This window comes from Artemia sp. Qi Xiang Cuo, chromosome 2 (genome assembly GCF_049724085.1).
Source record: "Artemia sp. Qi Xiang Cuo chromosome 2, ASM4972408v1, whole genome shotgun sequence".
NCBI lineage: Eukaryota > Metazoa > Arthropoda > Branchiopoda > Anostraca > Artemiidae > Artemia > Artemia sp. Qi Xiang Cuo.
Window position 1 is genome coordinate 81,819,440 of NC_142795.1, and position 17,501 is coordinate 81,836,940.

The window sequence follows — 17,501 nt, forward strand, 5'->3', positions numbered from 1 at the left end:
CCGTTCATATACGGAATAATTTCTGGTGGTTTTAAGTTTTAATGTCGCTCCTTACTTTCAGTTTAAAAAACTTGTTTTTTTTTATTTAATTTCTGATAGTTTTTTAGTTAATGCAGCTTATATTTTGGCTCGCCGTCATTGAATAAGTAAAAAAAATTTGAATAAAAATTTTAATATTATTTTGCTAAATGGATGTCTCTAAATTTGGTTATGACGTAATTTACAAATTAACTTACGTAACTAACTTCTATATTCGTATATTTTTCTTCTGGCAAAAAATACAAAGTTGCAGATTTCTGCACATATGAGCTTGAAACCTATGTAACAGGGTTTTCTGATACGCTGAATCTGACAGTGTGATTTTCATTAAAATTCTTTCACTTGTAGGGGATGTTTCCCCCCTCTTTAAAAATCTGGTAAATTTTCTCATGCTCGCAGCCTTTGATGAGTAGTACTAAACTTAATAAAATTTATATATTTAGAATCAGCATTATAAACCCATTCTTTTGATACGTTTATTGACATCAAAATTCCGTTTTTAAAAGTTTCGATTACTATTGAGCCGTATCGCTTGCTTTTTTTATTACGTATATGTTATTACGTATATCAGGGGGTTCTCCCCTTAGTCAATACCACGCTCTTTACGTTGAAAGTTAAAAAAATTTGTAATTCAAAAACCCCTGAATCACTAAGACCGTTTAATTAGAATAGATAGTTCTTTTGAAAGCCCTAAAAAAAATTGCAGCATAAAGAGCGAGGTATTGACTTGGGGGAGAACCCCCTCATATACATAAGAATTTCTGTTCGTTTTAAGTTCTAATGTTGCTTCTTACTTTGAGTTGAAAAAACTTGTTTTTTTTTACTTAATTTCTGATCTTTTTTAAATAATGCTTGGAAACCCGGCACCCCTTCATAGAAATGTCCCTTACCCCAAAGAAACATCCTCCACGGAAAGATTCTCCCGAGTAACCCCCTCCTCCAGCCCCCCCCCCCTCCAGAAAAAAATCTTTCCTGAAAATGTCTTTATACTTCCCAATAACCAATAAATAATGCTGGCAAGTCCGGCGCCCCCTTCATGGCAATTTTCCTTCCCCCATTTCATTCCCCTTCCTTCATGGACAGATCCTCCAACATAAACCCGACCCACCCACCCATCCCCCCCACTACCAAAAAAAAACCCTCCTGAAAACTTCTGTATACTTCCCAATAACTAATACTATATGTTAACATTGGGTAAAGTTCAACACTTTTAGCCCTCCCCCCGGGGACTTCAGGGGTTTAAGTCATCCTAAAAGACATAGTTATCATATTTTCAACCATGCTGGACAAAATACCTATCTCAAAATTTTGATCGGGTGACTTTGGGAAATAAATGAGCGCTGGAGGGGGCCTAGTTGCCCTCCACTTTTTTGGTCACTTAAAAAGGGCACTAGAACTTTCAATTTCCGTTCGAATGAGCCTTCCTACGATATTCTAGGACCACTGGGTCGATACGATCACCCCTTGGAAAAAAAAAATAAATAAGCACGCATCTGTGATCTGTCTTCTGGCAAAAAATGCAAAATTCCACATTTTTGTAGATAGGAGCATGAAACTTCTACAGTAGTGTTCTCTAATACGCTGAATATGATGGTGTGATTTTCATTAAGGTTCTATAACTTTTAGGGGGTTTTTCCCCCTTTTTTTTTGAAAATCAGCCAAATTTTTTCAGGCGCGTAACTTTTAAATGGTAGCACTAAACTTGATGAAAGTTATATATTTGAAATCAGCATTGAAATCTGATTCTTTTAATGTATTTATTGGTATCAAAAACCCGTTTTCTAGAGTTTCGGTTACCATTGAGCCGGGTCGCTCCTTACTTACAGTTCGTTACCACGAACTGTTTGATTAAGATTACCTCTATATTATTTTGTTTTGTTCTTTTTTCTTCTGCAAAGCACTGTTAACTTTATGAATAACAATGCTACATGGGTTGAGGGGCATAAGCCAAAGATTTTTGGTTTCCTTTTTGTTCTTTTTTTTATTGATGTAAAAACCCTTTCTTGCAGTGGTTTTGGTGTTGTTGGTAACTAAAATACTTGGACTATGAAGAATAAGATAAAGATTGTAAAGTCTTTTCTTTTCTTTCTTTTTTTTTATTGATTTGACCACACAGTTATTCCTTGTTTACATTATTCGATTTTATACAATTCCGACTGGTGATATTAATCCCCAATCGATTTGCTATAGTCACGCTTCACGTTTCGCCATTCGGTCCAAAATTATGAACCTGTTTGGCGGTCACATTATCAGTAGTTCTTCAGGCTAAATGGGAGAACGTCGCAGAAAAAATGCAAATAAGCCCACAACGGAGAAGGGCGTAACTGAAACTACAGCAAATCGAACGTGCCTTTAGCTTATTTGCGATCTGTCATGACACCCGAATCATTCATTCAAGGACTACTGCAAAGGCTTTTTGTGATTTGGGTTGCTATTGCATTAAGCCCAAAGTTTCTATTATTGTCTTTACGGGTAGATAAGGATCAACGCATGCATAATCCTCCGAAAAACGCCCTCTTTGGCTTTGCTGAAATTTCCTGTTTTTTTCCGAAGTTCGATATACTTTAGTAAACTGTCACACCATGGAGGAGTTCTAGCACTATTTTTCCCGAACTGCTGTGCCGAAGGCAGAAACTGCTACCCAGTTTGGACTTAACATACTAAAAAAAGCAACTGTTTAGATATTGAAAATGAGTTCAATAGTGCTTCAAAGTACAATAGTGGCTTTTGACCTTTGGGTATATCTTTCAGGTGCCTGAACCAGCACCTGAACGCTCCATTCCCATCGCTTCGGATCCTTCGAACGACGTAGGGGTCGGTCAGACTGAGCTAGAAGAAAACGAGACGACTCAAAGAGACACTGGGCCTGTCACTGCTCAAGAGGCACAATCTGGACGAGATACGACTCGAGATGAAGAGCACCATCGTTCAAGTGGTCCTACTGATATTTCTTCATCCTCTCACGACCATTCATGTCAACCACAGCTGCTAAGGTACCCTGTACAGGTTTCAGCAAACGGCAAGCTAAGATGGTCATTTAATATTTCGTATTATGGAAAGCATCCTTGGCTTGAGTACTCAATTAAGGAAAATTCGGTTTTCTGTTTCTGCTGCAGACACTTTGGCGGCACGTCAACCCTTCGCGGACAGAGATACAAGGCGAGGCCTTTCATCGAGACCGGCGTTAGAAGAGGGAAGGACATCTCAAGCTTTCTAGAAGAGGATGCGAAAAGCGACCGCCACAGGGACAGTGCAGTTTCGTGGACGAAGTTCAAAGCTATACCAGCCAAGGAGATGCAACCCATTGCATCTGTTTTGTCAAAAGACAGGAATAAGGAGATGAATGAGAACAGGTAACACGTAAAGGCTTTACTGAAAGTAACGGCCCTACTTGGGTGACTGGGTACAGCCTTTCGCGGCCACGATGAGACTGAATCTTCGGCAAACAAAGGAAATTTCGTCGAAACTTGCAATCTTCTCACCGAGTATTCTCCAACGCCTTTCAACAAGCTACAAAGACGACACAGCCACTATACGTCCCACGAATACCAGAACGATCTAAATTCAGTTGTCAGATCTAGGATTTGGTTTACAATTGTGCAAGAAGTTAAGCGTGCCAATTACTCTGCTGTTCTTGCCGACGAGACAAAACATAATTCGAAAAAAGAACAGCTCACCATTCCTCTGTGGTACTTCGACGAGCGAAAAGTACGAGAAAGACCAATAGGATACTACCATAGGAAAAGCCTGGATGCTAACAGTTTAGCTAGCTTCATTTACGACACAGGGGTGAAACTTGGCCTCGACTGAAACTATTGTGTTGCTCAGTGCTACAACGGAGCAAGCGTAATGAGCGGGCCCTTCTCTGGTGTTTAAGTACGACTGAGAGCGAAAGCGCCAAAAGCAATATACATTCATTGCCATGCGTATAGACTAAATTTGGTCATTGCAAACTGCGTTGAAGGTGTCAGGAGTGTTGGCTCATTTTTTTCGTTAGTACAAAATCTGTAAACGTTCATTTCCAACATCAACACCAGACATCAGCTTTTTATTGAGTCCCAAAAGGCTACTCAACTGCCAGTCCTGGAATTAGAAAGGAGTGCTGCGACAAGATGGTCATACTGGTATCGATCAATATCGAAGATAAGACTCTGATATGAATGTGTTCTGGCTGTAGTGTCTGCAGTCAGTGAGGGAGCTGATAGTGAAGCTCGAGCACAAGCAGCTGGGCTCCAGAGAAAAATGGAATCTTTCACAGTTATCTTCCAGTTGATATATCTGGAAGCAATTCTGAGGACGACAAACTCCCTTTCTGAGCAGCTTTAGGCAGTTGATCTGATAATATATAGGTCCCGCACCTTGATTCAAGCAACAAGGAAGGAAATAGCTGAACTGCGCTCTGACACTTCATTTGCATCACTTTTGGAGAAGGCAAAAGAGTTTGGTGAAGGTCTTGAAATTGAAGTACCGTACGTGAATGGACCCGCGACCGGATCCTCCTCTGCGGGTCAGAAGGGACGACCTAGAAGAGCCCAAAAAATTATCAAACACCTGAAAGAATTCATGACCACTTCGACGTTAGGAAAAAACTTTGTTGAATCCGACAATAGAGCTCCAACTCTAGCGGAAGAACTGAAAAGAGAATACCTGGAGACTGTACATCGTCTGATTGCGGAATTCAACAGACGGTTTACAGACAACTTTCCAGTGTTCAGTACACTCGAAGCTCTGGACCCCAGCTTTACCAAGTTCATGGATGCAGGGCTCCTCAAGCAATTCTCTGAACTTTATTCTGAAATGGACATTGACCAGATTCTTCTTGAGGCCCAAGCTGATATTGCCAAGCGGTTTTTGCTCGAGGGGGAGGCAAAGCCGAAGAACTTCATGAACGTCATTGATAAATCGAGACACTTCCAGTGGCCTATTCAGAAATTATCAAAGTTCTTCATGTTGCTGCAACACTTCCTGTCACGACAGCCAGCAATGTAGGCTTGTTTTCTGGGCTGGAAATAGTGAAAAACTATCTGCGCTCGACCACAGGAGACGATCGTCTTAGTCACCTGCTTTTGATCTTTGCAGAGAAGGATTTAGTTAAAAACTTGGATTTCGACCAGCTTGTTGGCGACTTTGCGAAGATGAAACCACGACGGTTCCTCTTGTTGCCTTGAGTGTTCACTGATCTGTTTTAAAATTTTGTTGTATTTTTTGATTTTGTAAATATACTTGATCAAGCAAAGTTTTGCATCGTCATAGCCGGAGCGTGACTCCGACTTGGACTAAAGTATTTACTATAAGCAGCGAGCTGAAGAATTCGGCTACAGAATATACTTTAGTCAAAGCGTGAGTTTCTACAGAGGTTCGACTTTCGTCAAGTTATAGGTTCGGAAAAGTGGAAGATTCCCAAACGGCTGTTTTTTTAACATCGCAGTAATAGTAGTAGTATTAGCAGTAGTAGTATTGGTAAAATTAGTGGTAGCAGCATCTTTATGCGAATATTAAACTTAAATATATAAAAAACGAAGGTTAGAGGAAGGTGTGGGTCCTTGTCCTGACATGCAAGAAAATCTTGGATGAGACAGTTCGCAGCAAAAAAAAATTATAAGTAGAGAGTCACTCTTTTCAAAAGAAACGGAAACTCTAAACTGTATCTTGGGAGTAGCTTTGTAGATGATGATGAAACTTTCAGGCAGTGTTTGGAGAGGGAACAAGAGATCTTTAAATTTTGTTATGGGAGGCTGTAAATCATTTTCTTGTGATCTACCTGCACAAATTTTCACTTTGGACCCTATGGAACTTAGAATTTATTCACGGCTAAGAAGTTATCAAAATAGCGGATCTAGAATATCTGAGGAAAAGTATTGAAGATCAATTTTGTGGGATATTTCGGATAGGGAGAAGAGGCCATTGTATTTTTTATTTAGGTAAAAGGGGTGAGGGGAATGGCGGTTTTTCTTTTATCTGATATCAATCTAAAGGCTATCGCAGTGTAAGTCGCTGTAGAATTTGTGCAGAATTTGATCCAACCTACACTCAGTAAAGTAAATCAAAAGAAATTGGGTGAATCCATGTTATCAAAATAGTTTATCTGCAATCCTTTAGAAACAACAAGTGGGATTGGTTTTAAACTTTAAAGAGGTTTTTTAGGAGGGGAGGGGGAGGGCCTCGGAATTCTGTCTTGAGGAGAGGTCTTACAGTAGAAGTAAAAATAATTGTATCTGTTCTACCTAAAAAAATATTTGCATTAAAATCCTCAATGGGACTTGGAATTTAGTTATGGCTAAGAGGCAAGATAATCAAGCTTATCGAAATAAAATATCTAAAATTTCTTAATAATGACCTGGGGATCGAAACCATATTTTCAAGCAGTGTTGGGGAGGTCGAATAAATCTAGAATTTAGACATGAAGAGATAAAGCAAATAAAGCACTAAATTTTCTTGTTTCCAATTCTTTGAAACGCTTTGCGCAATGAGCTCCTGTCTAAGTAAGAAAAGGATCGCAACAAAGTTTCTAAGTATACAGAGAAATACCATGTGAACTCAAAATATCAAAATAATGTAACTGCAGTATTCTGAGAAATGCTTGGAGAAATAATTTGCAACTTTCAGGGAGTATTGCGATGGAATGAGAGAACAACAAATTTTGTGATTTGTCTCCGGGCTGTTTTAATGATTTTGTGCAGCGATTACATGTGGAATTTTTTTTTCAAGTGAAATAATAAGGTAAATTGTAAACATTACGAGTACCCAGGCTTTCAAAGTACCGTGTCGGTAATATCTCAGGAGAATCTTGAGGGACAAAGTTGGAATTTTGGAGGAGGATAGGCCAAGTTCCCTTTCCTTAGTTTTATATTTAGAGAGGGGATGAGAGGATAAAAGGTTTTTCATCACCGAACTATTGGTTTGCCCGTGATAGATCCAATATTTTCCCAAGCATCTTGAAAAGCTGAAAAACAAGGTCACAGAATGCCACAAATATGTTTACTAGTAAACTAGTGATACCCCTTGGAATATAAGTAATGTTTTGTGACTTATGGTTAATTTACACTATAAGTTGAATATTTTTGACATATTAATATTCATATTACATATTAATATTACATATATATATATATATATATATATATATATATATATATATATATATATATATATATATATATATATATATATATATATATATATATATATATATATATATATATATATATATATATATATATATATATATATATATATATATATATATATATATATATATATATATATATATATATATATATATATATATATATATATATATATATATATATATATATATATATATATATATATATATATATATATATATATATATATATATATATATATATATATATATATATATATGTATATATGTATATATATATATATATATATATATATATATATATATATATATATATATATATATATATATATATATATATATATATATATATATATATATATATATATATATATATATATATATATATATATATATATATATATATATATATATATAGAATCTGGATTCAAATTCTGCAAAATGTCCCAGCTCTTCCAGCGTAACGCTAAATTATCCTAGAACATATAAATGCAGAGGAAACATTAGACAAAACCCGTGAAATTACAACGATGGTTTCTAAATTTAAAAGTTCCGCACGACTCCAAATTAACAGCAAAATCTGAGTTCCAAGTTTTGTACAATCAGGCCCTTAAGTAAATTTTTTAAATTGACAAATGTCTTTGAAGTTTAAGTTATTAAAAAAAAAAAATAAGAATCAGAGTCTGTTGCATCCTAAAATTTGAACATAATTTATAAATTGCCGCATGCAATGTAATTCAATACTGTAACTGCTATTCTTAAAAAAAAAAAAATACTAAAATCAATCCAACGACATTAAAGCTAATTAAAATACAATATTGTTAAGATTTCCACTATTTATTAGCTCGATTTCATCTTTTTGAAACTGCTTTTCTGTGTTCTGCTCAGAAAAAAAACATATGCAGAGGTCATCTAAGGGCAGTTTTTGTGACTTGGAAAGTAGCTCCGGAATCGCTTTCCATGTGTTTTCGTGGATGGAGATCGACAGCAATAACTTTAAACTTGTATTTCTGGGGCTTAAAAATGCTTTTGGCTTTTTTACGAAGTGAATCCAGACAAGTCATGGAAAGTGGAACTGTAAATCACATTTCTGCCTTAATTTTCGAACAGGTCGAGTAACGTGGAAAAACATAGCTACATTTCTGCAGAAATTTTGAAGAGGGCTAAGTCCAGGTACAGAGTAAAGGCAACCTAGATGGTTAACCTTGAAACGTATTCGCTAGTTTCCGTGTTCCAAGCGTAATCTTGGCTTTTTACGAGACGTGGCCTGAGACACCTAGACATTTGTCGAAAATTCGAAAGAGTCATCTTCAAAGTGTGAGGAATATGAAACTTCAAAAGTTGAAAACATGGTTCAGGTCAACTCAAAAGAGAAGGAAGAGAAAAAAAACAATACCATGCTCCACATTACCAATAAATTTGTTGAAGAATTCAATCATTCTCCAAATTTTATTTGTAAAGTGCTCGGAAGGTGATTTTGTCATTAAGTTTCAAAATTAAAGCCACAGAAGTTGAGATGCTAGGCATCTCACCAAATATCAATAGCCTAGTAAAAACAATATTATTTTGGCTTTTCTGGTATCTAATGGTGAATTTCCAGAAGAAAAGATCCAAGACATAAAATTGTTTTGTAAATGGCAGAGCAGAAGAATAATCTATTTAATATACTCTCATACTGAGTCATATATGCTGTTACTCAGTAGCCTATGCATTGAACCACAGGATGGCATAGGCCTAGCTCATTCTCAAACTATGTTCAGTGAGGGTGGGTTCTCAAATGTTGCTGGGAACCTCCAAAGGCTTGGACAGATAAAGATATCCTAGGTTAAGTGGATTCCAAGCCTGATTAGTTAATCAAATAGTTTGTGGTAACAACTGTAAGTAAGGAGCAACTTGGGCCAAATAGTAACATAAACTCTAAAAAATAGAACTTTTATAACAAAAGATACATCAAATGAATTGGCTTTTTATGCTGACTCAAGATATATAAAATTCATCAAGTTTCATGTACCCATCTAAAGCTACAAACATGGGAAAATTTGTATGATTTCTTAGAAAGGGTGGAAATGCTGTAAAGTTTTACCAAATCATATTATTAAGTAACAACTAAAGTGAATATACCATTTGATGCCTTTTTTATGCTGATTACAAATATAATAATTATTTTTGTTGGAAATGAGTTTTAGCCCCCCCCTAACCTAACCCCCACCCCCAAATGTGCAAATGTATATCCTGAATTGACATATATAGGGGGGGGGGATAAAAATCATTTCAAGCAGGAATGATTATTATATTTGTATTCAGCATGAAAAAAGTCATCAAATGGTATATTCACTTTATTTGTAAGTCAATAATATGATTTGATAAAAATTTACTGGAAATGCCCCTAAAAAGTCAATGCAGCTTAATAAAAATCTCACCATCAGATTTGCATATCAGAGAATCACTGTAAGGTTTTCTAATTCCATCTGCAAAAATGTGAATTTTTTTTAATTTTTGCCAGAAGAAAGATCATGGATGCATGTTTATTTGTTCTGTTTTGTGTGTGTATGTGTTTTTTTTTCTTTGCCAGGGTGATTGTGTGGAACCAATGACCATATAAGAATGGGAGGGGGCTTGTTTTAACATAGATTACAGTTCTAGTTCCCCTTTTCATGACCAAAATGATTAGAGGGTAACAAGATTTCCCCCTCCTTTCCGTGCTCCTTTTTTCCTAAAGTCATCCAATCAAAATTTTGAGATAGCCATTTTGATCAGCATAGTTGAAAGATCTATTATCATGGCTCTGAGGAAGACACAACCCTGAAAGTCCCGGGAGAATATGGTTGTAACTTGTGAAATTTGTCCAGTGTTTACATATAGTATTTGCTATTGGAAAGTAAACAGACATTTTAAGGGGATGTGAATTTTAAGGAGGGGGATTTTCCAAGGAAAGAATTTTCCATGGTGAGGGAAGTTTCTGGGGAAGAACATTCAAAGGGACACTATACATGGGGATGGGGAATTTACCAGAATTCTTATGCAACATTATTTTTTTTTTTTTTTTTACTTTTTCTTTGTCAATTCAATTTTACACATGGAGATATTCTGGGAAATTTTTCAAAGGAGTGGAGACTGTCTAGAGTAGGCTGTTTTTTGTGGGGGGGGGGAGGATTTTATATGTGGGAGATTCTTCATGGGGGAATTTCACATGGGAGAAACTTTCCATCGAGACATTTGGAGGGGAGAATTTCCAGGAAAAATTTTCTTATAGAGGGAGGATTTCAAGAACAATTAGAAATTGAAAGAAAATCAGGTCTTTTTTCAAACAAAAGTAGGCTTAAAAATAATTTTCCAGGCAGAATTATCTGCAAAAAGTTTTTGGAGGAATTTTCAGCAGGAATGGGAGATCTTACACAGAAGGAACTTTCTAAGGTGGAATTTTCTTGGAGGGATTTCCCATGGAGCAAAAAGGCAGATTTTCTGGCATTATTTTAAAAACAATCAGAAATTAAATGAAAATCTAGTTTTTTTTAACTAAAAGTAAGGGGCAATATTAAAACTTAAAAAAAAATCCTGTATATAAGGACAAATCCCCCTCCTCAATGCCTCACTCTTTACACTAATTTTAACTTTTTGTCCAAATTATTTAAGAACAACTCCCAAAACACAACAGCTGTCTAGCCAGTATCTTATTTTTCTTTACCCTGAGTAATTCCAAATCATGGTTTTGTTATATTTGGTTCACATAATAGAAGTTTTTTTTTGTATTTGATTCAAAATTTGGAAAAAAATTGTGCAAAATACTCTTTAATTAGAAATTTTTTCATTGAATTTTGCCAAAATCCAAAGCTAATCTGGGCAAAAAAACTGTCAACAATATTAAAATTAATATATAGAAAATATTGAAATCAATATAGCCTATTGAATATCAAAAGTAAAAATATCAATATATTGTTTTATCAAATTATTCACCAACACTAGTCTAAGTTTACATATATGAAAGAAATCAGATGCAACACAATAGCATTGCCTATAGTAAAGACTGTAAGGCTTCAATGTTTTGTTATTATTAATTAAAAAAAACTTTTTTTACAAAATAAGTTTTTCAAAGAACAGTAAAGAACTCCATTAAACCGAAAATGTGAAAAAATCAAATCAAATAATCTACCAAGCATCAAACTACCACAAATCACCATAAACAAATAAATAAAACCCAAAACGAGCAGAAATTACAATAAATAACCGAGTCAAACTCAAAACAAGCAGAAATTAACATGATTAGGGCTCACAACCCCTATGCCTTCAGAAGGCCAGAACATAATTTACACTTTACTGAAAAAAATATACAATGCTTTGCTTGTTTATTTATTATTAATTAAAAAAACGTTTTCCACAAAATAAATCTTTCAAAGAAAAGTAAAGAACTCCATTAAACAAAAAATGAGCAAAAATAAACTCAAATAATCTACCAAGCATGAAACTACCACAAATTAGCATCAATAAATAAATGAAACCCAAAACGAGCAGAAATTACAATAAATAACCAAGTCAAACTCAAAACGAGCAGAAATTAACAAAAGTTAGGCTCAAAACCCCTATGCCCTCCCAAGGCCAGAATGTAATTTGCACTTTACTGAAAAAAATATAAATGTTTTTACTTTTATAACTATCAAATAATATTGACATTTTGATTACTAAATATCAGGATATGTATATTAAATGACAATGCACATTCATTTGTAATTTTTTCAGTAAAGTGCAAATTATGTTCTGGCCTTGGGAAGGCATAGGGGGTTTTGAGCCCTACTCATGTTAATTTCTGCTCATTTTGAGTTTGACTCAGTTATCTACTGTAATTTCTGCTTGTTTTGGGTTTCATTTATTTATCAATGCTGATTTGTGGTAGTTTCACACTTGGTATATTATTTGATTTTTGCTTATTTTTGGTTTAATGGAGTTCTTTACTTTTCATTGAAAAACTTATTTTGTCAAAAAAGTTTTTTTAATTTAATAATTTCTGTTCATTCTATATTGACATAGTCTTCTCAGGGAAAAAGAAAATAATTCTTTAAATCTTTTTTTTAAGACTTTTTAGTTTGGCCTGCTATTTGTAGGCAGAAGAAAAAATTTCAGCATTTTTTAACAACATACACCCTTTTAAAAAAAGTGGACACAAATAGTAGTGTTTAATTTAGTTTCATACCTCCTCTAGTTGACCTGAAATAGAAAACCTGATACCATTTGCAAAAAAAATCTGTTTACTTTTTTGTATAGCTTGGATATGGTTATGCTATTTTGATTTGGCTAAATTTTAAGAACAGAAGTAGCCCCAAAAGTTTGAACATAATACCCTCAGTTGTTCTTGAAATACTGCAGAGATGCCTTATTGGGTATTAGCATTAACACTGTGCATTTTGATTTAATTTTAAGGCAAAATTTAGTTTTTAACCATAATGGGCAAATGGGAGGGTGGGCGTGGGAGGGAGACTAGTTAACCTCAAATCACTTTTGACTATTAAAAAGGGCATTAATCCATTCTATTTTGAATTAAATGAGCCCTTTTTGAAGTTCCTAAGACAACTCCTTTGATACAAAGTGCCCTGGTTTAAACAAAAAGAAAGAAAAAAATGCTAATACATTGTACCCACATCAATCTTTACTATAAACATGTGAAGCCTTCCAATCACTTTCAAATATTAAAAAGAGCACTAGCCCTTTCAATTTCCAATTGAGTGAGCCCTTTTTGAGTTCCTATGACAACGTTTTCTATAAACACCATATGTGCCCCTAGGGCATAAATTACAACCCTTGCCCTGAGGGCTCTGAGGGGGTTGTCATCCTCAAAGACCTAATTTCCAGAACTTTCAACTATGTTAAACTAAAGGGCTATCTCAAATTTTGATTGGATGTGTTTTGGGAAATGGTGGTTGTGAGAGGGGTTTTAGTTGCTCTCCAATCACTTTCAACTATTAAAAAAGGCACTAGCCCTTTCAGTTTCCAATCAAATGATTCCTTTCGAAGTTTGTACAACAACGCTTTCAATAAAAACCTTTTATGCCCCCAGGACATAACATACAACCCTTGCCCTGAGGACTGGGGGGGGGGGGGTTGTCATCATCAAAGACCTAATTTCCAGAAAGTTTAACTACATTGAAGAAAATTGCTATCTCAGAATTTGATTGGATGTGTTTGGGGGAATGGTGGGCATGAGAGGGAGGTCAGTTGTCCTCCAATCACTTCCAACTATTAAAAAAGGGCACTAGCCCTTTCAATTTCCCATTGAATGAGCCTTTTTCAAGTTTCTACGACAACGCTTTCTATAAAAACCTTATATGCCCCAGGGCATAACTTACAGCCCTTAACTTGAGGTCTGTGCGGGGTTTGTCATCCTCAAAGACATAATTTCTGGACCTTTCAACTACGTGGAACAAAATGGCTACCTCAAAATTTTGATTGGATGTGATTGGGGAAATAGTGGGCATGAGACAGGGTCTGCTTGCCTTCAATTCATTTTGACTATAAGAATGGGTACTAACCCTTCCAATTTCCAATCAAATGAGCCCTTTTGAAGTTTGTGCAACAATACTTTCAATAAAAACTTTTTATGCCCTCGGGGCATAACTTATAACCCTTGCCCTGAGGGCTGGGGGGGGTGTCATCCTCAAAGACCTAATTTCCAGAAATTTCAACTACACAGAAGAAAATTAACTATCTCAAAATTTGATTGGATGTGTTTGGGGAAATGGTGGGTGTGAGAGGGAGGTCAGTTGCCCTCCAATCACTTCCGACTATTAAAAAAGGCACTAGCCCTTTCATTTTCCCATTGAATGAACCTTTTTCAAGTTTCTACAACAATGCTTTCTATAAAAACCTTTTATGCCCCAGGGCATAACTTACAACCCTTGAGCTGAGGGCTCTGAGGATGTTGTCTTTCTCAAAGACATAATTTCTGGACCTTTGAACTACATTGAACAAAATGGCTATCTCAAAATTTTGATTGGATGTGTTTGGGAAAATGGTGGGCATGAGATGGGGGCTGCTTGCCATCAATTCACTTTTGACTATTAAAAGGGCACTAGCCATTTAAATTTCCACTGGAATGATTCCTTTTTGAAGTTTCTATGACAATGCTTTCTGTAAAAAAAAAAAAAACTTATATGCCCCCAGGACATAACTTACACCCCTTGCCCTGACAGCTGTTGGGGGAGTGACATCCTCAAAAAAATAATTTCCAGTCTTTTTAACTATGTCTAACAAAATGGCTATCTCAAAATTTTGATTGGATGTGTTCAGGGAAATGGTGGGTGTCACAGGGGTGTTTGTTATCCTCCAATCACTTTTGACTATTAAAAGGGGCACAAGCCCTTCTAATTTCCAAGGGAATGATTCCGTTTTGAAGTTTCTATGACAATGCTTTCTGTAAAAAAAAAAAAACTTATTTGCCCCCAGGACATAACTTACAACCCTTGCCCTGAAAGCTGTTGGGGGAGTGACATCCTCAAAAAAATAATTTCCTGTCTTTTTAACTATGTCAAACAAAATGGCTATCTCAAAATTTTGATTGGATGTGTTCAGGGAAATGGTGGGTGTCACAGGGGTGTTTGTTATCCTCCAATCACTTTTGACTATTAAAAGGGGCACAAACCCTTCTAATTTACAATCGAATGAGCGCTTTTTGAAGTTTCTACAACATCACTTGATATAAAATCTTATATTCCCCCAAGGCAGAACTTACAACCCTTGCCCTGAGGGCTCTGAGGGGGTTATCATCCTCATAGACCTAATTTCTAAAACTTTCAACTACTTTGTACAAAATGGTTATCTAAAAATTTTGATTGGATGTGTTTGGGGAAAAGGTGGTCATGAGAGGGGGGTTAGTTGCCTTCAAATCACTTTTGACTATTAAAAAAGGCACTAGCCCTTTCAATTTTCAATCAAATGATCCCTTTTGAAGTTTGTACAACAATGCTTTCAATAAAAACCTTTTATGCCTCCGGGGCATAACTTACAACCCTTGCCCTGAGGGCTGGGGGGGGGGGTCTGTCATCTTCAAAAACCTAATTTCCAGAACTTTCAACTACATTGAACAAAATTGCTATCTCAAAATTTGAATGGATGTGTTTGGGGAAATGGTGGGCTTGAAAGGGGGGTTAGTTGCCCTCCAATCACTTATTGACTATTAAAAAGGGTTCTAGCCCTTTCAATTTTCCATTGAATGAAACTTTTTCAAGTTTCTACGACAAAGCTATCTATAACAACCTTATATGCCCCAGGGCATAACTTACAACCCTTGACCTGACGGCTGTGAGGGGGTTGTCATCCTCAAATACATAATTTCCGGACCTTTGAACTTTGTTGAAAAAAATTACTATCTCAAAATCTTGATTGGAAGTGTTTGGGGAAATGGTAAGCATGAGATGGGGCTACTTGCCATCAATTCACTTTTGACTATTAAAAAGGGCACTAACTGTTTAAATTTTCCAATGGAATGATTCCTTTTTGAAGTTTCTATGACAATGCTTTCTATAAGAAAAAACCTTATATGCCTCCAGGACATTACTTACAACCCTTGCCCTGAAAGCTGTGGGGGGAGTAGCGTCATCAAAGAAATAATTTCCAGACTTTTAACTACATCAAACAAAAAGACTTATCTCAAAGTTTTGATTGGATGTGTTCAGGGAAATGGTGGGTGTGAGAGTGGTGTTAGGTATCCTCCAATCACTATTGACTATTAAAAAGGGCACACGCCCTTCTAATTTCCAATCAAATGAGCCCTTTTTGAAGTTTCTACAACATCACTTGATATAAAATATTATATACCCCCAGGGCATAACTTATAACCCTTGCCCCAAGGGCTCTGGGGGTTATCATCCTCAAAGACCTAATGTCTAAAACTTTTAACTACTTTAAACAAAATGGTTATCTAAAAATTTGGATTGGATGTGTTTGGGGAAAAGTTGGGCATGAGAGGGGGGTTAGTTGCCCTCAAATCACTTTCAACTATTAAAAAAGGCACTAGCCCTTTGAATTTCCAATCAAATGAGCCCTTTTTCAAGTTTCTACAACAAAGCTTTCAATAAAAACCTTATATGCCCCCAGGGAATAACATAAAACCCTTACCCTGAGGGCTGTGGGGGGACTGTCATCCTCTTAGATATAATTTCCAGACCTTTCAAATACTTCGAACAAAATAGCTCTCTCAAAATTTTTATTGGATGTGTTTGGATAAATAGTGGGCATGGAAGGGGTGTTAGTTTCCTTCCAATTACTTTCGACTATTAAAAAGGGCACTATCCATTTCAATTTCCAATCAGATGAGCCCTTTTTGAAGTTTCTACAACAACACTTTCTATGAAAACCTTATTTGCCCCCAGGGCATAAATTATAACCCTTGCCCTGAGGGCTCCTGGGGTTTTGTCATCCTCAAAGTACTAATTTCCAGAACTTTCAACTACGTTGAACAAAATGGCTATCTCAAAATTTTGATTGTATGTGTTTGGCGAAATGGTGGGTGTGAGAGGGGGTTAGTTGCCTTCCAATCACTTTCGACTATTAAAAAGGGCACTAGCCCTTTGTATTTCCAATCAAACAAGCCTTTTTCAAGTTTCTGCAACAACGCTTTCTATAAAAAAAACCTTATATGCCCCCTGGGCATAACTTACAACCCTTGCCCTGAGGGCTGTGGGGGAGTGTCCTCCTCAAAAACATAATTTCTATTTGGAAATCAACTACATTAAATTAAATGGCTATCTCAAAATTTTGATTGATGTGTTTGGGGAAATGGTTGGTGTGGAAGGGGTGTTAGTTGCCTTCCAATCACTTTTGACTATTAAAAAGGGCACTAGCCATTCCAATTTCCAATCGAATGAGCCCTTTTGGAAGTTTCTATGACAACTCCTTTGATACAAAGTGCACTGGCATGGAAAAAAATAATACACTGTGCCAACATTGTTCTTTACTGGGGTGGCTGTATAAACTTTGGAGGAATGTTTTTTTTTAATGGGATGCCATCGCAAGTAATCACAATTGCAGCCACATTTAATTGTAGTTGCAAGCAGTCAGTGTCAAGTTGTCACAGCTGCAGTCACAGTTGCAAGTAGCCTAGTTGATATTGTTGGCAGTAGTAGTTACAAGTAGGCTAGTCAGAATTGTCATAGTTATCTAGTATTCCTTAACTTGAGCTGGGGATTAATTTATAACAGTGTTGGGCTATTTTATTTGATAATGGGGGCTATAGCACAAATAGATGCAATTTTTTCTCTATTTCTTTTCTTTGACTTACTGTACAGATTTGGCACCTTTTGGGATTTTGAGGTGTGTAAATGTTTAAAGGTTCACTAGTCTCAACCACTTC

The 17,501-nt window shown here is 36.0% G+C and overlaps 1 protein-coding gene across 1 annotated transcript in view; it reads left to right on the top strand.

Moving 5' to 3' along the window:
• The first annotated feature begins 8,514 nt into the window (after window positions 1-8,514).
• Window positions 8,515-17,501, top strand: part of Galk (N-acetylgalactosamine kinase) — a 68,630-nt gene continuing 59,643 nt past the window's right edge. The window contains exon 1 of the mRNA XM_089103529.1: window positions 8,515-8,636. Within this exon, the coding sequence (XP_088959655.1) occupies window positions 8,515-8,636 (122 nt within the window). The remainder of the gene's footprint in view (window positions 8,637-17,501) is intronic.